At 47.2% G+C, this 26,039-nt stretch overlaps 1 protein-coding gene across 2 annotated transcripts in view; it reads left to right on the forward strand.

The window, feature by feature from the left end:
- The window catches only part of DDX23 (DEAD-box helicase 23), a 269,078-nt gene that overhangs the window by 178,188 nt on the left and 64,851 nt on the right, over positions 1 to 26,039 (forward strand). For both annotated transcript variants that reach the window (XM_078685884.1, XM_078685889.1), the window contains exon 7: positions 17,162 to 17,295. In XM_078685884.1, coding sequence (XP_078542010.1) covers positions 17,162 to 17,295 — 134 coding nt within the window. The remainder of the gene's footprint in view (positions 1 to 17,161; positions 17,296 to 26,039) is intronic.

Here is a 26,039-nt window from a genome sequence, read left to right on the forward strand (position 1 = left end):
CCTCGGAGCAATATGTATCGTCCTTCGGGGTCCACCTTCACCTCCCCTTCCCTCCAATCCAACCCCTTACAGAGAAGTATAGCTACTCCGCGCGCATAGTTAAAATAAATCGCCGAATGGACATCCGCCCATCTGCTGTGCTTCAGACGTGGCGATGGTTGTGAGTTTAGGTGGGTCTCTTGCAAAAAACAGATGTCTATGCTATGTCGTATTAGGTATGTGTGCACAAGTCTGGCTTTACGTCCATCATTTAAGCCCCGTATATTCCAAGTAAGGATATTATACTGAATACTATTTGTACCTATCTAAACGCTCAAACATAATTTCTGTCTTTCTCCCCCCCAGCACATGTATGACATTTGTGAGAATGGAAGCATTGGAAAAGACCTGACAACCAACCAGCAATAAACCCCTCCACATTCCCCAACCTCCCCCCACCCGCTCCAACCCCCCAAACAGGTTGTGTCGAAGCCCCCCCAAATGCACTACAAGAGTGGACTATATAAAACATTGGGAACCACCCCTCGGAGGCGCGGCAGCACACGCGTACACCCCCGTTTGCACAGGGTGGCTGAGGAAATATTTCTACGCATCAGCAGGACTTTAAAGAGCAGTTACATGTGCGTTATATTTCTAGAATTGAGAATTGTAGATTATTGTGGGGACAAATTATCTCAAAAACAAAAAGTGAACATGTCTAGCAACGTCCGAGATGCTAACTACAACATCTTAGGGGTCGCTTTGCAGGAAGAACTTTGTAAACATTGGGCCAACTCTGTCAATGCGTGAGTAAGTGTCAATCATTATCACTTAAATGACCATTGTCAATAGTTTTGTTCCGCCCTGTCTCTTTCATTTTAGAACCACAGACATGCTTGGCGAATTTGAGTGCAGATTTAGCATCTGCGAAGTAGTGAGATGTGCCATCATAAGATACCTTGAGCTTGGCGGGATATAGCAGTTATGGTATTTCTGCCTGGAGCAGCAACCTCTTGGCCTGGAGGAATTCACGCCGTGCCGCCTGTACCAGTGGCGTAAAGTCAGGATAAAAGGAAATGGTGTTACCTTGATGTACGATCTTCCCTTTTTCCCTTGCCAGGTGCAGCACCAGATCACGATCTTGGTAGTTCAGAAGTTTGGCAAGGATGGGCCTGGGCGTGCCACCCACCGGCGGTTTTGGGCCCAACGCCCTGTGTGCGCGCTTTACCACGAACACAGGGGAGAGGTGAGGATCAAAGAGGGCATGGAGGAGCTCCGTCACAAATACTTCCATTTTGGATATGGCCGTCGTCTCTGGAATTCCCGTTATACGGATGTTGTTTCGTCTGGAGCGTGCCTCCAAATCGTCATTCTTAGCACGTAGGATCGCCAGTTGTTTATCCATGTTTGAAACGTGTTCTCTTGTTTCTTGTTGGAACTCACGGTGTTCTGTGTGACGATTCTCCAAACAGTCCAGTTGCGTCTCGTGGGTGGTGACCTGGGATTTTACTGCGTCTAGCTGAGAGGTCAGGTTATCCAGTTTAGTATCTATACTACGGAGACTGGAGCGTACCTCCAACATGAGGGCACGGATGTCCACCACCTGGCTATCATCTAGCGCGTCTCCTCCAGTAGCCTCAGGGATCATTGGGTCCGGGGCGACCTGTTTAGCTGACCGCTTATTTTCAAATGTTATTTTCGGAGGCGTGAGTTTCCACCGGTGTATGGAATCCCGATCTAGTAGTAGGCCCAACTTCTTCCCATGTGGAGAGTGGTTATAACATAACCTGAGTAGGGCTCCCAATGCACTGAAAATCTGCACGGTTCAGCACACAGATTCCAGGATTTAATGAGCTAGGATGCAGCACGCACTTCAGTTGCCCACCTCTGCTTCCTCGGCGCAGTTTTCTTCCGTGCCTCTCCGATCCGGTATTCAAAATGTCGGCATCAGGTTGCCAAGAAGGGCCCGGGCAGTCAGCGGCATCCACCCAGCGGCGCCCTCTGGTCGCATATGGTGCGGCACGGCACAACGATGGTGGTGCGGCCTCCAGTTCGATACCGCGTTAGCGCTGGTGTCGTCGTTCACACTCCGGCCAGGTCTTGGGTATCATGCGCTCCCCCCCAAGTCATCAGATGGGCCCACACCGGAGAATGCAGCCATTAACATCTACTCGGGACTGTATGGCTCCTTATTTATATTCATATTCCTCCCCCGCTGCAATGACCACTCACACTCGACCCAATAGGTGCATAGGGCTGTTGTATGGGTTTCTGGTGGTCACAAACCTCCGTGGGAGCTGACCCGTCTCTCCGGGCGCGTTGGTCGGTAGCTCACAAAATGGCGCTCTGCACTAACCTCGCCGGGTCTCCGTGCGTCCGATCCCAAGCAATGCAGCTACAAATTCAGCAAGGTGTACCTTGGCGGAGCCATGGGGCGCAGGGTTATGGCCAAATACATGTGTTACAAGCGCTGCCACCGCCTGTACAGGAGTTGTATTGTTATCGCGACAGGCCCACACAGCCCTGGTCTTGAGTAGGGATCGCCTGCCTGAACGTGCGGTCCGTACCTCAGCTTGACGTCTGTCCCGCATCGGCGTCAGTAGACTGCTGCTGTAAATGCTCGCCGCCAACACCAAAGTTCACGAAGTTTGAGCGGTAGCTGCCCAAAGGTGTCCGCACGTCTTCGGTAGTTGATTTTGCCCACAGTTTCGCGTTTTGAAGGGATTAATTCAGGATTTCTGCCCCAGCGGTGGAGCTCGCTTAGGAAGCGGCCATCTCGCTGCCTGGCTAGCTACGTCCCCTTGCTGCTTTTTTATTTTAACTGTAAAGATAAGACCTGCGCCCGCTACAGTGACACCGAGCTTTATTTTTTTTTTTAACTCTTTTGCCTTTGCCAATCCTCTGGAATATTACCAAACTTGATGGACACGACATTCACCCAATGCTTGAAGGGGGAAGCCAATGGCTTTCGTGCTGTTTTGCATGAGCCCTACCCAGCTGTAATTTATTTGTTAGAAAGACTGCAGTGGTTCCAGGGAGACGGCCGGTGAGTTTCGCCGTGCTAGTTTGCTGGATGCTCGAGCTCTCCGCCGTGGCTCATTTGTAAATATTACATCGCAGAGTTCTGCAGTTGGGTGTTTGAATAAATCTTAATGGCATTATTGCACAATTAGGAGTCATTTAACAGAAATCTGGAATTTTGCCAATGGTAGAAGCTTTTACTGTTGCTGGTAGGTGAGGTTTAAAATGAAAATGGGACACACAGACTCGGGTGGGGTTTTGGAAACGAATAAACCTATTTGTATATATAATCTCGTCAGTGTTTTTTTAAACAATGTCGGTACACCTCCCGCCCTGCTTGTTCCACCCTCTCCTCTGCCTCTCTCACATCCCACAGGTCCCCACAAACCGTTGTTCCATTGGCGCTACCACCAGTCTGGCGCGTTCTTTTAAAACTCCACAGATAACTTAGCGAACCACCCTCATACCATACTTTGCTCAACTATCTAGCTGCGTATCTACTGCTCTAACATATGGTGAGGGCGTTGCCTGAGGGCTCTTTCAGCGAATGTCAGGGCATAATTCCCACTACTACTCCCCCCCCCCACCACCACCACCCTATGCCCCCAGCCTGCCCCTAGTTTTTTGGTTCTCTTAGTTGAGGCCCTGCGCTGCAGCTGCTAGACAAGTTCCTAGGAGCCAGGTCTGACTACCCGAGGACATGCATAAAGTGCCTCTTGTTGTCCCCTACCCTGCAGGCTCATACTGCCCTCCTGCATTTTTGCTAGGTGTTTTGTTGCACATGACGGGGTGTTGCCAACTTCACTGTTAGCAGTAGTGGTGAATACTGATGTACACTTGGTGAGCTCAGCTGATGGTCTCTGCCATCCTGGCACACTTTTCTTGTTTAAATATGTTTGTTCCCACTGACTTTTTTTTTCCATTTCCCTATGCTTCCGTATTAGCACCTCGTCCGTCATGTTTAGACAGCATTTGTTACATTTATATTATGCCCTCTTTATCTTTCCCTTCGTCGCTGCCTCTTTGTTTCTCTTGCCAACAAGTACATGGTAAAGACGAAAACTCGGATTTGCGCACTGACTCTTTGAAGCCACAGAGACATAGGTGAAATGCGGAGTTCCAACCCTTTCCCACCCAGACTCTTAGTCACACTGATTTTATAGCACGAAGGGGGCCACAAAACTGACCTTGATTGATAAATTCCAGAGACTTCACAAGAAGTAGACAAAAAGTTTATCCTGTGATACTCTGAATTAAATTTACTAATGGATAACAACTCCGCTTTCCTTTGGCGAACTTGCATAAGTTATCAGTTCTGCTTTTCTTGCTCTCATCTTCCAGGTAACTGTTTACAGCTTTGTGTGGTGAGAACCAGAAGCCAGTCGGGTTACATAGTGTTTCAGGCTTGAAGTGCCACTAAATAGTATGATGTATTGCTGGATGTTCTGATTTTAGTAAGATGGTGGGATGTGGCTGAAATGTTGAATTCTTTGAGATGATATGCTGTGGCTTTGTGTGGCACGATGTGGTGTGCATGTTGTTGTTGTTGTACTATCTAGTGTTATATGATGTGGTTTAATGTTATGTAGTGCAGTATGGTATGATGTGGAGTTCGGTATGATGAAGTGTGATTTGGGGTAGTTGTGTGTGGTGCATTGTGTTATGTTGTATGGTATTAGGTGGTATATGCTGTATAATAGTGTAATGTGGTGTGTTAAGTAGGATGATGTGGTTTTGGATAGTTTTATATTGGGAGACAACGGTTCTAGCGAAAATAATAACTAGTATTTCAATCACAAGACATGCACAATGGCGATACATTTGTAAGGGACAGGGAAAATGCCAGTGGACAAAAAGAGTTCTGTACACAGCTAGATCTGATAGTTGTTTATATATACACAGTAGAAGTATAAATCACTTTCTTAAATTAAAAAAAAAGTAGTTCAAGTTCAAAAATTTGTATAGCGCACTACTCACCCAGAGGGTCCCAAGGCGCTTGAGGGAGGGGGAGTACTTTACTTATCGAATATCCAAGTTTTTAGTTGCTTTCTGAAGGAGAGGTGGTTCTGTGTAAGGCTGAGGTGGGGGGGGGGGGGGGGGGGGGGGGGGGGGAATTCCAGGTTTTGGCCACTAAGTAGGAGAAGGATCTTCCCCCCATGGTGGATCTATGGATGCGCGGAATTGCGGCGAGGGCTTGATTGGACGATCGTAGTTGGCGGGTGGGGTGTAAAAGGACAGGCGCGTGTTGAGGCATTCGGGTCCTAGGTCGTAGAGGGCTTTGTGTGCGTGGGTGAGGAGACGGAACATTATTCTCTTGTTGACTGGGAGCCAGTGGAGGTCTTTCAGGTGGCCGGAAATGTGAGCTTGGCGGGGGATGTCCAGTATGAGTCTGGCTGAAGCGTTTTGGATGCTTTGGCTGTGGTTCCGGCGTAAAGGGTGTTTCCGTAATCCAGTCTGCTTGTGACCAGTGCGTGGGTGACCGTTTTTCTTGTTTCGGTGGGGATCCAACGGAAGATTTTTTTGAGCATGCGTAGGATGTTGAAGCATGATGAAGATACGGCGTTGACTTGTCTGGTCATCGAGAGGGAGGAGTCCAGGATGAAGCCTAGGTTACGTGTGTGGTCCGTGGGTATGGGTGCGGTTCCCAGGGCCGGTGGCCACCATGAGTCGTCCCAAGCAGAGGGGGATGAGCCTAAGATGAGGACTTCCGTTTTGTCCGAGTTCAGTTTTAAACGGCTGTTTTTCATCCACTCGGCTACAGCTTTTATTCCTTCGTGTAAGTTGGTTTTGGCGGTGTTTGGGTCTTTAGTGAGGGAGAGGATCAGCTGGGTGTCGTCGGCGTAGGAGATGATGTTGAGGTTGTGTTGCCGCGCGATGGATGCGAGGGGACTCATGTATACGTTGAAGAGGGTCGGACTGAGTGATGATCCTTGTGGTACGCCGCAGATGACTTCGGTGGCCTCTGATCTAAAAGGGGGGAGGCGGACTCTCTGTGTTCTTCCGGCAAGGAATGAGGTGATCCAGTCCAATGCTTTTCCTTGTATTCCGACAGTGCTGAGGCGTTGTATGAGGGTGCTATGACAGACTGTGTCGAAGGCTGCGGAGAGGTCAAGTAGGATGAGGGCAACTGTTTCTCCATTGTCCAGTAATGTTCGAATGTCGTCTGTTGCTGCGATGAGGGCGGTCTCGGTGCTGTGTTTGGCTCGGAAGCCGGACTGTGAGGGGTCGAGGGATTTGCTGGATTCGATGAAGGCGGCGAGCTGACTGTTGATGGCTTTCTCAATGACTTTGGCAGGGAATGGGAGGAGCGAGATGGGGCGGTAGTTTTTAAGTTCAGTGGGGTCTGCTGTGGGTTTCTTCAGAAGGGCGCTGAGTTCGGCATGTTTCCAGCTTTCCGGTAAGGTAGCGGAGTTGAGGGAGCAGTTTATGACGTCTCGGAGATGGGGTGCGATAATGGAGTCTGCTTTGTTGAAAATGTGGTGGGGACATGGGTCGGTTGGCGATCCTGAGTGGATGGAGTTCATCAGGCGGATGGTGTCTTCAGTGGTCATTGTGTTCCAGGCGCAGAGGTTGTTGGAGGGGGGTTTTGGTTCGGAGGTGGGTGGAGTGGACTGGTCTCCGGGATGGTTTTCAAAGCTGTTATGTATGTCGGCGATTTTGTTGTGGAAGAATGAGGCTAGGGAGTCGCAGAGGTCTTGGGAGGGAGTGATGTCGTTGGTGCCGGCGGTGGGGTTGGTAAACTCTTTGACGATGATGAATAGTTCCTTGCTGTTGTGGGCGTTGTTGTCGAGTCGATCCTTGAATGCTGATTTCTTGGTGGATCGGATCAGTTGGTGGTGTTTGTGGGTGGCGTTCTTGAAGGTGGTCAGGTTGTCAGTGGTAGGGTTTTTTCTCCAGGCTTTCTGGAGGGTGCGACAGAGCTTTTTGGATTTCTTAAGGTCATCGTTGAACCAGGGGGCTTTTTTGCTATTTTGCTTGATTTGATGTTTTTTCAAGGGTGCTAATTCGTCAGCGCTGTGGGTGATCCATTGTGTGAGGTTGGTGGCTGCTTGGTTTGGGTCTGATGATTTGGCAGGAGGGTTTTGGTGAAGTGATGTGAAGAGCTGGTCGGTGGTAATTTTGTTCCAGTTTCTGCGGGGGATTGGTTGTGGGTGGTTGTGGGTCGTAGTCTTTTTGTAGTTGAAGTGAACGCAGCTGTGGTCTGTCCAATGGAGAGCTGTGGTGTGATTGAAGGAGATGTGCTTGCTGGAGGTGAAGATTGGGTCGAGCGTGTGCCCGGCATAGTGTGTGGGGGTGTCCACAAGTTGTTTGAGTCCGAGATTGGCGAGGTTGTCCAGAAGGGTGGTGGTGTTGCTGTCGTTGTTCTTTTCCAGGTGGAAGTTGAGGTCTCCCAGTAGAATGTAGTCCTCGGAGGGGAGGGCGTGTGGGCTGATGAAGTCAGTGATGTCTTCACTGAATTGTGTGCGGGGTCCTGGTGGTCTGTAGATGAGGGTGCCTCTGAGTGTGGTCTTGGGGTCGGTGTGGATCTGGAAGTGAAGGTGTTCGGCGGCTGCGAGGTTATCGTCGGAACTGGTCGTGATGCGGATGGTGTTCTTATGAATGATGGCGATGCCTCCTCCTGTTTGGTTGGTGCGGTCCTTTCGGATGATCTTGTAGCCGTCCGGGATGGCTATGGCGATGTCGGGAGCTGATGAGGTGTTCATCCAGGTTTCCGTAAGGAAGGCGATGTCCGGCGATGTAGTGTCGAGTTGGTTCCAAAGGTCAATGGCGTGTCTGTGGACCGAACGGGTGTTGAGCAGGATGCATTTCAGGTGGTTAGTGTCGGAGCTTTGATTGGAGTTAGTGGATTTGGTGTGGGTCCTGATGCAGTCGAACTTGCAGGAGCGGCAGGTGAAGGGTCCATGGGTGTGACCTGGGGCGGCTTGGTAGCAGGTTGGGGGTAGGCCGGGTTAAGTGCTGAGATGGTAGGTGCGTCGTATGTTAGGCGGACGGAGTGGGACTTGCGGCGGCCAGGGTGTCTGGCGCAGGGCGCGGTCTAGGCGTGGACGGGCGTAGACGGGCTTACCTTTGGCGCACCTTCGGCGCGCATGGGGCGCGTCCGCTGCGCGTGAACGCTGCGCGCAAAAGCATCTGTCATAAGTGGATAGTGGAGGGGGGAGGGGCGAGGGAGGAGCAGCTGGGAGGCGGGAGCGGGGTGGAGAGCTGGGCTGGGAAGCACAACAACAAACAACAAAATGGCAGCAAGCCAAAAGCCTAACACGACGAGATTGGGGCACCTGAATAATGGCTAGGAAATGGGCAATGGCACCAGCACAATCAGGCACAAATCGATTAAGCAGGCAAAGGCAGCAAAGCGCAATTGATTAATAATTAATGCGCACTTTGGCAGTATAGCGCTATGATTTATTTTTTTATTTATTTTCAAAGTTTTATATAGCGCGAACAAGATCTTTGCAGAAATCAGAGCGCTTTACAGAAAGAAGGGGTAAGGGAAACAAGAGGGTGATTAAGCAGACTTTTTGTTACAATAATGGTAAAAGGTAATACGTGAGTAACAAAATAAGATCGCAGTCAGATAAAAGCATAATACATGTAGATAATCAAATAAACAGCTAGTACAGAGCTATGATAAATTTAATCAGCAATATAGCGCTACGATAAATTTAAACAGCAATCAGGCACAAATAAAAGCAGAAGTAATGCGAGCTATGCGCTATTGATTTCACAAGCAAAGAGCAATCTGGCAGTATAGCGCTACGATACCAGATTCCAGGTCAGAGCAGGGAGCAGCGTGAGGAGCGACCGCTTCTGAGGAGCTCAGGACGGTCACAGCGCTTGAACAGGACGGTAGATCCTAACTTTCAGTGGGAGGGAGGAGCAGCTGGGAGGCGGGAGCGGGGTGGAGAGCTGGGCTGGGAGGCACAAGTATACTTTGTGCAGTGAATCCCCAGGTCATCGCATTCTGAGCCGCATCAACGGGTTAGACGCCACACTATATCGGAGTGGGCCTCGTTACCTGTAACCACACGGAGATCGTTCCAGACACCCCGACATCACTGAATATCAACCCGCCATTAACCACCAGCCATCATAGAAGGGCCAGAAGCATACTCCGCCCGAAAGTAACAGAGGCAGCCTGCACCTCTTCCCTGTGAGCACCCGGCCGGGTACTCATGTGTGTTCATTTCTTCTTTTCTTCACCACTCATGGGACACCACCACCTCACATAGGCTGCTTTAATTATTTACAGATATCCCCACAACATACGTCCTGAGGAGACCCCATATCCGATAGAGGGTTGAAACGTCGTCGACACCAGTACAGAAAGGACCTCTATACAGCCAATGTAACCACACATTTAGGCTGTTATGACAAATAACTGAATGGTCACTTCTTGTACATATGGAAACCTTTTTTCTACGCAATTCACTGTATATATTCACTTATGGTTCCATGTCTCACTTGGGGATTCACTGCACAAAGTATACTGCTTTTTGAATTTAAGAAAGTGATTTATACTTCTACTGTGTACATATAAACAACTATCAGATCTAGCTGTGTAGAGAACTCATTTTGCCCACTCACATTTTCTGCAACATATCGGCACTAATGGGCCACCCATATTTGAAAACCAGGATATCCATATCTTCCAGAACTACACGAAAAAGGTGCAGGACTTGCGAAATGGCTTAATGGGTGTAAAACGTCGGATGCGGAACCTCAACATTAAATATAGCCTAATGTTTCCGGCCAATCTTCGAGTACAATATGACGGCTCGGTGCGTTTCTTTGATAACCCAGCAGAGGCTACTGACTGGATGGACTCGCTGGGCTTGGCCGGTCAAGACCAAAACCAAGGCTGGCCAGAACAGAGGAGGCAGAGGAGGCGGAGCAGGCGGAGCAGGCGGAGCAGACGGCAGCAGAACCGACAAAGATGTGCGGAGGAACAGCGGTCGAGAACCCAGGAGCCAGCGAATGGAGGACGTATCATGGTGGGACCAGATGGCACACTCCTCACAGAACGGGAGGTGCTTCCTAAGCAAAACCAGTCCTCCCCGCTATGCTTGGTACAAGAAACACAATCGGACCTGGGGAGTGCCACCGACCGGGTGGGTGAGGGCTCTGGAGAATGCTGACGGGTGGACTAGGACTTTTGATCGAGGGGGTCTGGGTCATGGACACAGTGAGTACAAGCACTGCACTAAGGGGCACTGGACTTAATTAAGGGACTTGAGGGGGCCAGGGACCCGGGGACACGCTGGGGGAGGGTGGGTGAATAGTTGTTGATAGTCACGCTATCTCGTTAAATGGACCATTCTGGAATGGCCGGCTGTAGTGTGCTGCGGTGACCCGGCTAGACCACTGGTTTGGCGGGGTTACACGGTGACAGTCAGTCGATTTACATTTTGGTGGTTGAGAAGGGGGGGCTTTGCTTTTGATCTTGTTAAAGTAAGTTCTCTGATAATAGTTACTTCAAGTTGGGTGGGGTGAATTGGGGCGGGTGGTGCTTTGGGGCGGGGTTCTGAGTCCTCAGACCAGGGTTGGGTTTTGAGAATGAAGTCCTACTGCCTGCGGGTTGGGGGGCCAGGGGTTCACATTTTGGTTTTGTTGGGGATGTTGCTGAGTCTGGGAATTGGTGTACGGTAGAGGTCTGAGAACAACAGATTATGGAAGGTCATGCTACGTGACACACAACAGCGGACTCATGCAAGGTGACACACAGAAGTATAAACTAGTGACGTGGAAAGTTCGGGGATTCAATAATAGGGTCAAACAGATCCGGGTTGCAACCTATCTAAGGCGCTATGGGATCAGTATTGCGCTGCTTCAGGAGACGTACTTGTGGGGAGACTGTCTTAAATATGTTCAACGTAGATGGAGGGGCCTGTTTTTCGCTACCTCCTACTCTGGGTTTGCCAGGGGTGCGCTTATATGGGTTGCACCAGGGGTTCCCTTTAAGGCTTTGCATACCAAACAAGACCCTGAGGGGAGGTTTGTGATGGTGGTAGGGACATTAGATGGGCGTAGTGTATGTGTGGTGAATATATACGCCCCGAATAGTGATGATCGGGGGTTTTTAAGTCTGGTTTTGGGGCATTTTGATCTGGACCCAGACACGGAATTAATTATGGCGGGAGATTTTAATTGTGCCCTTGATGGGGAATTAGACGGACACCCCCCAAAATTAGATGCCAAACCCATTCAAAACTATGGCTTATTGGATATATGGCGACATCGCAATCCAGATCGTCTGGAGTAATCGTGCCACACACCTGCTGCCAATACATATAGTAGACTAGATTACTTTTTTATCCAAAGGGCGGCGGCGCATAGGATAGCGGAAACGCAATATCTGGCCTGCTACTTGTCCGACCACTCCCCACTACTAATAGCATATTCTCTGGGCCGACCGCAGTTCAAGATACCGCTGTGGAGGCTCAACACTGAAGCTTTCGGGGGCCCGACCTATAAGGACGCCTTATCGAATGGGCTGGAAACCTATTTTGAGATGAACTGGGGCTCTGCCAGTTTCAGGGCGATCGAATGGGATGCAATGATAGTGGTGGTACGGGGGTATGCATGTCTACGGAGGTGGGGGTTAAAGTGCTGGAACAAGACCTATGCCATCATGAGGAACACTTGGCTGCTCTAGAGGAGGAGCTTCCCACGAGTAAGGAGGGGTCGGCTCAATGGGAAGACACGCAACGGAAGATTGGGGACTTATGGGACTCACTGGGCAAATTCAATAAAAATGTGAGCAGGCGTCGCTTGTATACAGATGGGGATAAGGCGGGTCAGTTGTAAGCAAGCCTGATTAGGGAGGAGACGCAACCCCTCCCGATTTTAGTACTAAAAAAACAACCTTGGCCGGGTAGTCAATACGCAACACGGGATCAACAAAACATTCTGGACCCACTTATGTAGAATATACTCGGAGCCCGACACTCCTGTGGCCCCGAGGTGGTGGAGACTTTTCTGGCGACGTTGGAGCTTCCCTGTGTGGACCCGGAGAGTCAGGAGGCTTTAGGAGCCCCCTTTAGAGGGGAGGAGATGCGGGCAACGATCGCCCATCTGAAAACTGCTCAGGCCCCTGGGATGGATGGCATGGCGGCGGAACTGTATAAGGAATATGGGGGGGTCCTGACCCCAAAATTGTTGAAAATCACAGAGGAGGCCGGTGAGTGCGGACCGCTCCGAAATTCCTTGAGGGAAGCAATGGTAGTAATGATCCCCAAACCAGGAAAGGATCCCCTACTCCCCGGTTCATATAGGCCAATTTCAATGTTGAACGTGGACCTTAAAATTATCAGCCAAGATTTAGCCAATAGGCTCCTTCAATATTTACAACAACTGGTCCATGAGGACAAGTCCGTTTTTATACTGGGCCGGAACACGCTGCGGAATATCCGTCGCCTCGCCCATGTTATGCAATCATTGGCGGGACGGTCCCAACAGAGCACCTTAGTGTTCCTAGATATCGAACAAGCGTTCGACTCGATCAGGTGGGACTATCTCTGGCAGGTACTGCTAAAAATGGGCCTGGGTGAAGGTTTTGTCAATTGTGTCAAATTGCTATATACCCATCCGGTGGTGAGGGTTCGCACCGGACGGGATGTGTCGGATGTAATACCCATAGCAAGGGGGACGCGGCAGGGGTGCCCGCTCTCCCCTTTGCTATTCACCCTGGCAATGGAGCCATTGGCCTGCCACCTTCGGGGGGGTACTAGAGGGACAGGGCATACAGATTGGGGGTTCGGAGCATGTTGTATCCCTGTATGCAGATGACACACTCATATATCTGACTCGGCCGACCCAGTCCCTACCAATCCTGATCGCTGCACTGGCACGGTGTGCGGCCGCCTCTGGACTTTCCGTCAACAAGACGAAATCGCAGCTTTACGCGATAGGGTCGGAGAGTGATTGTGAGGTAACCCAGCGTCCAGTGATGGAACTCCCTTGGGCAGCGGACACGCTCCAGTATCTGGGGATATGGATCGGCAGGACTGAGGCCATATTTTATCAACATAATATGGGGAGGATTGTCCGTGGACTACGGGGTAGTATCGCCTTTTGGAACACACTTAACCTCTCCCTCAAGGGGAAGATCGCCTTGATAAAGATGGTGGTCCTGCCTCGATGCCTCTATACAATGCAAGGGTCCTTTTTTGAACTCCCGCACTAAATATTCAAGGAACTGGATGCACTCCTGGTCCTATTGTTATGGAATGGGAAGAGATGCCGGGTTAGTCTGGAGACCATGCAGCGTAGGTGGGGAAAAGGGGGTCTAGAGGTGACAGATCTAGAACTTTACTACTTTGCAGCACAATTGCAACATGCCATAGCATGGCTGGACACGGACCGCTCATGGAGAGGTCACTACTAGAGGGTACTTATGGGGATCGACAGCTAGGAGCACTTCTCTGGTGGGCGGGGGGACAACGGGATCAGAGTCCTCCACTGGGGAGACTCTAGGTGGCACTATGGAACCGGGTGGTTCAACGCCTGATTTGGGGTTGACCATTTGTCCCGGAGGCGGACTTCTGACTCATGCCACCCTTTGCCCACATAGACCAGGTGATGTCCATGGATAAATGGAAAAATGGGGGCTGCCTAATGCTATCTGATCTTTATCCGGATAATGAATTCATTACTTATCAAGAGGCGGTAAGTACTTTTGAGCTGGGATCGGGGCAGTTTCTGCAATATGCGAAGATTGCGGCAACAGCATGGCACCTGTGGTCCTCGTTCCCAGAAGACCCAGAGCGCGCACACACCCTGGTCACGATGCTCACCATGGCTGGGGGGCGAAAGTTTGTTACTCACCTCTATCGGGCGTTACGAGAGGATAAGAAGAATGGTCCCCTAAAAATAGAAGAATCTTGCAGCGGGTGTGTCCCCGGGAGATTACACCTCGGGACTGGGAAAAGATACACAAGGGGGTCCGGAAGGTATCACTATGAACCAGCTTCAAACAAATTCAATATAACATAATACATATGACCTACCTCTCGCCCAAACGGCTTTGCACCATTGATAAATCCAGGGATCCACACTGCCCCAGATGTTGTAGTTTTCCGGCGGGTTTCCCGCACATGGTGTGGTTGTGCCCAACAATCCAGGCATACCAGCGGGCGGGCATAGAGGACCTGACCAGGATAAGGGGGTGGGTAGTTGACCTGGACCCGCACGCTTTCCTATCAGGCTTGATTCCGCGAGATCCTAAGCGCAATAAAGTAGGCTGTTCCTGGTTCTGGGCCTAGTTATAGCCAAAAGGCGTATCGCAATCCATTGGCTAACCCAACAGAGGCCACTAGTGGCGTGGGGAATAATGATACAAGAGATAGCTGGACACACCACACAATCCACACAAGCAAGTGAGGAGCTGATGCCTTCTGCAGGGGGGACGGCCCCTGGTTCCAAGGGGCAGACACAAGGAGACCCAGTATAGACGAGATGGCGTACAGACCTAGAGTTACTCTGACCCGGGGTGGGGGGGGGGGGAGAGGGGGGGTAGAGACGGGAAGGGGTTCAGGGGTGGGGGGTGTTCAGTTGCAATTATGTTTTGATGACGTTCATAAAAATGAGAAGGAATATGGACCAAGAGACTCTTCCACTATCTAAACCTGTGGTCTAAATCCTGACTTGTATTGATACAAAGCCCTGCTCCACCTTGGCTGAGGTGGAAGAGATTGATGCTGATTATTGTATGTTGTCTGTTGATTTGGAGGAACACCTAATAAAGAAATAAAAAAAGAAAAAAACATATTAGGGGAAACCTTCCTCATATGTCCAGACCCCCCTCTTGCGCTCCTGAACAACTCCCTCTTTCAGGGGACTGTCCCTAACATTTTTAAAGAAGCGGAAATTGTTCCCATATTGAAGAAAGGAGGGGCAGACCCTTTGGTTCTTTCAAACTATCGTCCCATTGCCCTACTCTCTTTCCTAGCCAAGGTCCTAGAAGCTCATGTGGCAAACTGCCTCAGCTCTTTTATTGAATAGTCCCATTACCTTGACCCCCACCAGGTGGGCTTTTGACCCTCCCATTCTACTGAGGCTGTCATTCTGATGGTCCTAGGTGAACTTAAGAAAGTGGCCGACAAGGGCACTACGCAGGCCCTGGTGCTTCTCGATCTCTCCGCAGCATTCAACACTGTCGACCATGATCTTCAGGCTGACCGTGTCAGTAACGCTGGTATACAGGGCATGCCTCTTAAGTGGCTCATATCCTTTCTAGAGGATCGCTCTCGAGTTGTACATCTCGCCCTTCTCTCCTTCCTTCGGGTTAAACTGACATGTGGGGTGCCTCAGGGCTCCTCCCTCTCATTGCACCTCTTTAACTCCTCCTTATCCACTCTCTAGGAGAAAGGAAGGTTTGTACCTTCAACTATGCCGAATATCTCCAACTTATCTTTGACATTGATGAGTCGGCCGCCTCCGTCTCTATCTTCCAATCCATCATGCAATACATTAGTAGCTGGAGGAACAGCAACCACCTGAAACTAAATCCAGATAAAACAGAACTGATCCTAATTGGAGGGCCATCAAATCCCTGGAATCCTAATTTCTGGCCCTCTGAACTGGTCCCCCCCCTTCCAGTTCAACCAAAAGCTTGGGCATCACAATTGACAATGACTTGTCTATGAAATGCCAGATTGGGACGTTGGTTTCCTCCTGTTTCTTTCAGCTTTGAAGGATCAGGAACAACAGCAGATTCCTCACCACTGATGCCCTGACCCCAAGTAGTATTGGCGCAAATCCTCTCTCATATTGACTTTGCCAATGCACTCTACTTTGGTAAACCAGCATATCAATCAAAAAGACTACAACTGGTGCAAAATCACGCTGCCAGATTAATCTACCACCAGCCTTAATGACACCATGTCACTCCGTTGATGAAAAGATTACACTGGCTCCCGGTTGTCGAACGCAGTGCATTTAAGCTGGGATGTATAATCTTTAAAGCACTTCATGGCAAATGCCTGGTGTTTGTCTCTTTTCGGGTACAGCGATACTCCCCTTCTCGGAATCTTAGATCTTCCCATCTTAATCTTCTAGCTATTCCATCTTTCAAACGTAAGAAACTGGGGAGACTAAAATTCACGGTCTTAGCATCTCAATTTTGGAATTCTCTCCCTCTGGACATTAGATTGTTAACATCTTATTCTCAATTCAGAAAACTCCTAAAGACCTGGATGATCGGCCAGGCGTAAGAATGAATGGCTTAGTGGCAGTGTCCTTTAGACTCCAGCGCCATGAAACCGTATGGTGTACGCGTTCTTTAGAAATATTTCTAACATAACACACACCGACTTGTGATAGTAGTTAAGAGCAGAAGACTGATTTGTCTTTAGTTATTTGGTGATAGTGTAGCTGTTTTATCCTCTGTGCAGTGAAGATGTAGTGACATTGTGGCAGAACTCTTCAATAGATACTGCGAAAGCTGATGCTGTGAGTTCTTACCATGGTTTTGGTCATACTGAGTTTGTTGTGATTTTTTTCTTTGGCTCAGTGCCTGACTTTGTGATGAGCACATTCATTGTGAAGGATATTTTGACTTTCGTGGGGTGTATAGATCTCACCTAGTATTGGCATAATGGGAACGCCTGTGGCTTCGTGAGTGATTGAGAGCTAGCTCTATGGTTATAAAAGCGCAATTTCATGAAGTTTGTTATATGTGAGATATTGTAACTCCACCACATATTTGATAGCCTTCTGGCTCTGTGTTAACTCAGTGTTTACATTTAACTGTTACCGGCCTCTTGTCCTAACTATGTCGATGACTGAGTCCCCTTGATATCTCTGCACATGCCTCACGCATTCCCACCCCCTTCTGTCGTTTAATTCAGTCTGCCCTGTGAGCTCTCTGTGTTTTTCCATGTCTCACTCACCTGTCCATGTTGATCTTTGATTGTAGCAGCCTCTGGTAAGTGGTCTTCCTTGATGTATCTAGAACCCTTGTGTGCGTTAGGTGAGTGACCTGCTTGATGAGTCTTCATTTGTCTTACCGAAAGCTGTCCCCTGTTCATCTTTGGTTCCATCTGTCTGGATCAAATGGTCTACATCCGTATTTCCCTGTCTTACATGTTGTGAGGTAGAGGGAATCCCTTTATTTCCAACTGCCACTGGTGTATGATCCCCTTTTCTGTTTTTTTCTTATCAGAGGATCCTCAGGAGAGGGATCGACGAGAGCGCCGTGAGAGGATGGATCGGGAGAACGCTGGTAATGAAGAAGATGAGGGGAGGATCAAGGTCCGGGAGGAGAAAGATAAAGGCAAAGAGCTGCAAGCAATTAAGGTAAGGCACTTCATGCATCCCTTTACAACAGGTTGATGCAGAACCTTGATATTCGCTCATCTTTAGCCTGTCTTCCACACTAGCAAGAGAGACAGAACCACAAACCTTAATCCGGTTCCCGACTGTCTTTCCAGTGTCCGAGCAGCAGGAGACAGAGTGGTTATGACTCATTTTGACCCCCTCAGACTTCCTTGAGTGACAGAAGCACATCATTTGACTCGATTTCTTTGCACCACTGCCAAGCTCAGAAATTGGGAGATTTTACCTGAGCCTGGTGTCCTCTCACCAGGTTGGTAGGGGGTCTCGTTAATCCCTTATACCTGAACAGGGGGCTCGCTTTTGACTCTGGCTTTGCACTCTTGATCTTTTATACTTGTAAAAAATAAAGCAGAACACCACACCTGTTAAACAATGCAAGCTTATTACAGACCATCCATTTTTCTAAAACCCTTTTTTCGCCAGACTCTTTCTCCATCCAGGAGATGGTAGTGGAAACATCCTGCCCCTCCTACCATTGTTGCCCAAGCTAATCTGGAACCGTCTTAGGTAGATCTTGGCAAGCTCTTGTATAAGGCTATTCCTCACAATTTGAAGATATAGACACATGTATTCATATAGGCTGGTCATCAAGAACCATAATTCCATAAAAATAAAACAAAACATACAGATTAGTGTTTTTTTCATCGTTGATGTTGTTTAAAATTTGGTATGTGGAGAGTAATTGGCTTGCACAGCCCAGAGTCAATAATTCTGTTTAACCTCATGGTCGTGTTGAAGGGCATGCAGGAAGGAGAATAGGGGATTGGGGCAGGAACAACATTATCCTCTTCTTTTAGATGCTAACAACCTTGACTGCAAAGGATCACTGATTCTTGAAGAACATACCTTTCAAGTTGTAAACGAGATTTGTCTTATGGTGTTCTCTGATTCCAAGAAGATTTCCAAGCATAACAAAGCCAAAACCCTTACAATGTATGTATGTATGTATATGGCAGTAAACCATAACTAGCTTGCCAACATTAGAATGAAAGATAAGCTGTGATCACACACTGCTGTAAAGGAATGCATCCATTTAGTTCTGGACCTGGAACGTTAACAGAGTAGCCAGTTACAGTCCACAGCTCATCTCTTGGAATGGGACATCTTGAAATTACGACATGCCACTTGTAGTTGAAGGCAGAAGAAATTCTCATGACATTTGACAGCGGCTTGAATATGACAAAGTAAAAGAGGACATTTCAGCCTTGTTTTAAAGGAGAGGTACAGAAGTTTAAATGTGGAAGATCAGTGTTTGTCATCTTTGAAATATTGTAACATCTCACAGTCGAGTAATCCAGGACCAGTTCTCTGTAAAGTTCTTCTTGTAGTTTTTAGGTCTCGCATGGCGATAGCGCATGGGCTGCGCTCGCCATGCGAGTGCCTTTTGCAATCAATTCTCCCAAAGGCATACATGCACAATTCGGCATGGACAAAGATGGTTGCTCTCGCCATTTGTCCAAAGCAAACAGCATGTGCGTGTCCGTACGGACTGTGGACAGTCTAACGCCATCTTGTTTTTAATTGTCGTGTCAGCGCATTCGGTTTCACTTTCATAGCTGCTCGAGTCTGTTTCTGCCGTCCCCATAGCACCGCAGCACAGTTGGGGGCACAGAGAGATCAGGATTTTGTCTCTGGTTCCAGCTGGCTACTCAATTCTGCACCAATGGCGGGGGGCCCGGAGATAGCCTGCCCGCGTCCCGCGGAGTCATATTTGCGGTGCCAGCGCCTCTGTAAGTACCGATGCGGCACCTTTCAAGTACCCGAGCACGGAAACTTCCCATCATGTGCGTTTATTTTGCTGTGTGTTTTTTTTGTTGTTCCTGACATCCCCATAGCACCGAAGCGCAGTTAGGGGCACCGAGAGGTCAGGTTTTATGTTGTAGTTAGTAAAATTACCATCTTTAAAACTTCTAACATTATCACGCTACCTACACTGCTTAGAAATAACATTAGTGCAATATGAAGCTCTATTTAAAAACATGTTGATGCTTTCAGCAGAACACGGTGGCGGTGTTGCTAAGTAAGGCCTTGTTTCCCTCCAGGCTGACCTTATCTCCCGCAGTAGTGCGCACCCCCTTCCCTCACCGTGTCTGAGCTGCAGCTGATGCCCACGGTGCTCCCTCCTAGCCCTGGATTGTAGCGTTATCCTTTCAGCGTCAGGGGAGCAATTCATTATCCTTCTTACAGTCATGATGAGTCTTTGAGGCAATCCCCCAAACCCTCCCTTTGGATATGGGTTAGTTGCATTTTGTTTCAGTCCTTACGGGAAACTGGCAAGGGGCGTCTTGCGGGTTTGTGCACTGCTGCCCACCCTTTTTTAACCCCTCGCAGGGCGCTCAGTGCTTCTTCGAGTATCCTGAAGAAGTGCCAAGGGGGAGGGGAGAAGTCGCTGGTGTCTTCGGCTGACAGTGTCTCTTTGTCGCTCTCACAGTGTTCCTTTAAAATTATGCGATCGCTAGAATATCATTGGGGGCGCTCTAGAGACCATTTTAGTGAGAGGGCGCACTATCGGGTCACCAAGAGATATATCCACGTGAAGCCTTCCTCTCGCGCGTTGGAATTCAGCACTTTACTCAGCCTCTCATCCTTCCGAGGTCATTAATATAAGTACTGTTTATTTAGGTACTAAAAAAACACAGCAGTGGCAGAAAGCTCTATAACAGTGTCAACTGTTGATGTTCTTGTTTTTCTTCCGCTATAATAGTCTTATTCTTACTACTACTGTTGAAAAGTCTAGACACTTATCGCTGCCTTCTGGCCGCTCTCTGCTAGCTCTGTGTGTGCATGTGAGGCCCTGTCTTTCACAAGAGAGCGCTTAGTACTGGTCTTCTCTATCAGAGGCTGTCAAGTAAGCTGTCTGATTTCTACTGTCTTCCCAAACGGAGACTGCTTCGAAGCTAAACTGCTGAAAGAAACAATATATAAAAGCAGGGTCGCTAGCTCTTTCCACGCAGACATAAGCGGTGTAGGACCTGACATGATTATTTTAATGTGAATTGCACCTGCCTATCCCATTATGGGCATGCCCCCAGGCCAAGTCTGATGGGTTGCAAGTGATGGAAGGACACAACTGCTTCTAGAGTCATGCTGACAAGCGTGGGCAGGTCAAGAAACACTACTTTTTTTCACACATTTTCATGCACTTTTCTGTTTGTTAACTCTTCTATATCTATTACGTGTTGAGTGCAGCGCAGTGCATACATGTATAGAAATTCGGCCATTGCTTATTTCCACTTTCAGACGGAACTCATTTACACAGTAAGGCTCAAAATATCCACATACTCTTTCTTTTTTTTGTCTTTGCTAATCTTTTTTCTTCTCTTACTACTTAAATTCTCTCTCTTTTTCTCTTCCCTGTCTTTTACTGCCGGTCACATTTCCTCCTTACCTTGTAATGTCACTTCTTCATCCTTTCTCTTGTGGTCACGGATGTGCAGGCTTTCATATGCTCTTCTCCAATATCAGGCCTTCCCCCTTTCATGATCTCTTTTGCACTGTTCTCTCTTGTACCCTTCAGTGTTGCCCAGCATCCCTATGTATTATCTCTTGCTCGTTCTTTTGTATTGTTACACCCTCGCATCTTTATCTCTTCTCTTCTAGTCTTTTCTCTGCTGACTTTCCTGCCCCGCCAATTTCTTCCTTTCTTTCCCCCTGCTCAAGCTCACCTTTTCCTTATTGTTCACCCATGTTCTTTTCTCTCTCTGGTCCCCTCTTTGATGCGTCTTGCTCTCCCACCCTCTTTATCTCACCCATCATCAACCTCATGTCTATTTCTGCATCTTTCTCTCCCTGTCTTGTGTTCTCTCCCTGGTGTTCTTTGCCTGAAAGGTCAGTGATATAATTCTCTCACCTGCCCTCTGTTAAGTCCTGATCATTTAAATAAGGAATGTCCTAGGCAGGTCCAGGAGGACCGAAACCATGTCAGACTTTAAACAAGCATTTGCAATGCAATAGGTCTCACATTTACGTGAGTTTAAGCTATTGACATTGTAAATGATAATACATTTTATTTATGTTTCAAAACCCAAAAGATAAATAAAAGGGATTGTCAATTACAGTGCCAGTAGCTCAAACTCGCGTAAAAGTGAGACATGTTGCATTGCAAATGGTTGTTATCTATGCACCCAGGATCTGGAACATCTCCGTATCCATCAGGACCGCTCCAGTGCTGCTCCAATTTAGGACAGAGTTGAAGATGCACACCTTTACAGAACAGTTCATGACAATGCAATAACAATATACGTCTGCTCCCATAACCCAGTGTAGTGACTGAGCTATTTCTGAGCTGTCTCCCTCTTCTGAGCCTTTCTAGGTGAGAAGTTATGTTTTGCTTTCACTTGTTTTCTGCACTCTGCATGCTGGTAGAAACCGGTTCTTATCGGAGGAATGTACATGCTCTGCCTCGAAGTCATAGCAAAGGCCTGAACAACCGATGCCGTGGCCTTGAGGCGGGCTGGTGCTGAATCTGATGAGAGAGAGAGGGGGCGAGGCTCACAGGAGCTTCATCCTAAGTTTCCACTTCTAAAGGAGCTGTCTGAGACCTAATCTCTGGTAGTTCCTCACAGTACAGACGTGTAGCTGTGACGGTGGAGCAGAGAATCCTGTTTTGGCTGGAGAAACGGACTCCCCTCTGGCAAAGTGGAAATGGGATGTGTAGAAACTTGGCGAGGTGTTCCACTAACTCTTATTTTCTAGCTGTTCTTATCTATCTTCACCTATTTTCAGGTTCCTTATAATAGTATACATATAAGTTCTATATATATGTTATTCTAATTGCATTTAGTGATCATATAATTGGTAGTTTGAAGTTAGTGCTGTAAGTGATATAGAAGGCCTATCGTGACATAGTAGTAATTTCTTTCTTTTGTCCTTCTATCATTATGTAATAAAGAAACCCCAGAGTATATCATTATTTGTCTGTGTTCCTTGGGATGGGAGGTCAGGGCCTTTCTGACCCAAATGCTGTAGTACCGGAAGGATGGTAAGTTTCCCTTCCTGCAGGTAATTGTTGAAGGAGATGTTCCGCTCTCATCCAGGGAAACCAAAACTGATAAGTAATCCACCCGAGGCATTGTTAGGAGGGGCGTGTAGTGTTTATTCAGTTCCACCAGGGTGGGCTTTGTTTCGCTTTGTTGTTACCCTGCGGCCCTTGGTATTGTGTTGTTTTCGTACCCTGGGGTACGTTGTTACCTTGTGGTCCTTGGTTTCTTGCGTTGTTTTACCGAGTGACGTTTTCCCGGGTTGTTGTTATTGTCGTCACTGGTATTGTTTCTTGCGTTGTTGTTGCTGTTTGCAAGCTCCTCAGCAATAGCTATATATATCTTTAGTTAGTTGTTAGTATTATTCCTTTCTTGGGTAAGTATATATGAAGTATTGTGTCCTTTTTCATCCCAAGAAGGAATAAGGTCGTATGCCCTGGTGATTGACAGAATTATCAGGTCATTACACCCAGGTACCTTTCCGGTCACTCGTGGACTGTACGGTTGTCCCTGTACAGTGCCCTGCTGTCTTTTGCCTGGGTACACCCTACACAATTTCCACATACATACTTAGTTACTCTGAAGGGTACATAAATCTACCTTTTCTGAAATATCAAAATTCATACACTTTCATCATTAATTCTTCATATTAGTCTAAAAGTTATTTATTTTCTTTAATGATATTTAGCCCCTATTTCTGTAGTTGTTTATTGCAGTTCACTCCACGTGAGATTTCCATGTTTTATAAAGATTAAGTAGTAGCTTTGAAAACAAAAGGTGTTCATATGCCTAGTGGAGGGGGCTTTGATGCCCATGTATGTGGAAAAAAGCTGGCAGATTGTAAGCATTACCAATATTATTTATTTGGTGTGAAGAGCAAAGTGGTTATTTGTGTCTTTCCACATCTTGCCTCTCAGAAAATAGGGAGTTGCTCTTTATCAATAGATGGTGAGAGACAGAAGTCTGCTGTGAGTGTTGCAGCCTCCAGAGAGCGGGCTATGAATGAGAAGTATTCTGGGAGTAGCTCAATCACAATGGGGATGGATCTAGCATTGTGGGTTGACACCGGCATTGAGGAAGCAAGGCCTGCGCAAAAGAATTTGGTAGTGGAGCGTCAGGAAGGGACTACTGATAAGAGTCCACACATCATGGGTCAGTCTAGAATGAAGTGATATGTCTGATCAACTTGTGTGTAAATGGTTGTACTGTCAAACATGGTAATGCTCTGAAGAGAGGATTTCTGTTGACTGCTTAGAATTTGTAGTAATGAAGTCCCACGCTGTAGATGTAGTTAAGATGTTTATTAGAAGATATGCAGTTAAGTTGGTATAACGGCCCCACCAGGAGCATCCAGCATGATGCTCAGCTCAATATCAACTGTCAACCTAAGACCACAGAGACCCAACATTCTCTAGTGCATCATAGCTGCAACATTCTACTAGCTGGACAGGTGGTGGAGAAAACATGTATAGCATGAACCAGATGCAAGAACACTACATCATCCCCTCTCTTCCACAAAGGAAACGAAAAGGAAAGAACGCTGATCAGAAAGAACCACGAACAAGAAGAAAAGAACGCAGGTCAGAAAGAACGAAAGAAAAGAATACTACATTATCCCCTCACATCCACAAAGAAAGTAAAAAGGAGGGAACACAGGTCAGGAAGAACCAAAGAAAGAAAAACACGCAGAAGAACAAACCCATCCTCCTTCCCGTAAATAACAAGAAAAAGACAAGAAATGAACAAAAGGAAAAAACAAAGAGGAAAACTAAGCATGAAAATACCGATGACTAACCGACAGACACACCCACTGGCCAGACAGGCATGCAAGAAGGAAAGGCACAGTACAAGAAGGAATGTACAAAATAGTTCAACTCTCAAAGATATAATAATAATAAAATATCAAAACACGAGAGTGTGAACATTTTAAACACATGAGAATATTGATAAAAATTGCAACAACAAAAGGTGTCAACATTACCCATCTTCCCACCAAAAAGATAAAAATAAACAAATAGTTAGTAACATTACCATGTAAGAGTGAGGAAAGAGGGACTAAAACCCAAATTCCTGCAGTAAATGTAAGAATAAGAATAATGGGACTGAAACCCAAAACCTGCATCTCAAACTAAAGAATTAGAATGTAAAAGGATAATGGGACTTCAACCCAACTCTTGCCTCTCAGACAAAAGACTCCAAACGTAAAACTGAGGATAATGGGACTTTAACCCAAATCCTGCCCCAACGAGGGACTGAGCACTGAGTATATGGGACTAAAACCCAGTACTAAGAAAGGTAGGTGGGACTGATACCCCCTAAACATCAAGTATATGGGACCAAAACCCAGTACTAAGAACGTAGGTGGGACTAACACCCCCTAAACATTAAGTATATGGGACTAACACCCAATACTAATTACATAGGTGGGACTGGAACCCCCTAGACGCATACACCAGAAAAATAAAATAAAAACAAGTGAAACTGTTACATGAGCTAATGCAAAAAGGTAATGTAAGAGCGAGACGCAAGAATGGCCCAGGCTGCTAGATACTCAAAACTAAGGGGAAGGAAATCAGTAAAAAGGTGTGCACTACCTCAACTGAAAGAATACAATAAATGCAAGGAAACCAGCTCCTAAACAAACAAAACCCCTAAGTAGAAGTCCTAGCGCCAAACTAGCCATAAGAACAAACTTTTCATCACTCAAACTTTCACTAAGCATGGCAGATTTAAAAACTGACCCAGTACGCTAACAATGTACCAGAAGAATAATGTATGACATTTATAACAGCAAGAAAACATGGGGAATAACCCACGTGCCAAAAGACAAAGCAGTAAGTAAACTGTATGCAAACAATTAAACATTAATCAGGAAGATAACGATACTATGCAGTAAATAAAGACATATGTGCATTTTAAATGGTACTGTAAAATGAGTAACAGGAATATAATACTTCGACAAAAAAAAAAAAATAAAATAATAATAATTGTTCCATATGTTGAAATAACTTGAAGTAACTGTCCCTCGTGAAAACAAGGTGCTGGTGAGCGATGTTTCACCCGATCCGAAGAAAATCATGTGAATACTTTTGGCCAAAAAGAAGAAACTAGTACCTGTGAGGAGGCCCAATACAATAATCCAAAGCAGGAGAAGATGGTATAACGCAGGATAATACCCGACAGCATTGCCAAGCAGAAGACAGGAGATCAACGACATACTGTACTTTGGTGCGCAACAGCTGCTAAGAAAAAGACGAACAAAAGGATGCAGTGGAGATTCAAGTCTAAAATGGAGGCACGCTTGCTGACGTAAGCCGGGTGGTTCACCGCACGGCAAAACAGCAGGACGTCTAATCAGCAGTGCAGTTAACGTCACTGTGGAGGCCAAGAACACGGGACGAAGGTAAGTGCGCACTTGCGCTCGTGGCAATGTTTTAAAAAGTGAATAACGGCAGTTGGCAGGAAAAGAAAACGGAGGACTGTGGCAAAGTGCAATTTTTAATGAAGTTAAATGTCTCACCTGACTAGGCTCGTCAGTAACCATTAAGTGCACACAGTTAGCGAGAATTAATTAAAATACAAAGAAGGTCAAATAAGCCGTTTTTTTTTTTTTTTTGGCAAGATCCATACAGCAAGTTGAATTCGGTCAGCCTCTCATTTCTCTAATGTTTGTTGACTCGAGAAAAAATTTCGATGACAGTTTCAGGTTGAATTCAGTCAGCCTCT

This window comes from Lissotriton helveticus, chromosome 1_1 (genome assembly GCF_964261635.1).
Source record: "Lissotriton helveticus chromosome 1_1, aLisHel1.1, whole genome shotgun sequence".
Taxonomy (NCBI): Eukaryota; Metazoa; Chordata; class Amphibia; order Caudata; family Salamandridae; genus Lissotriton; species Lissotriton helveticus.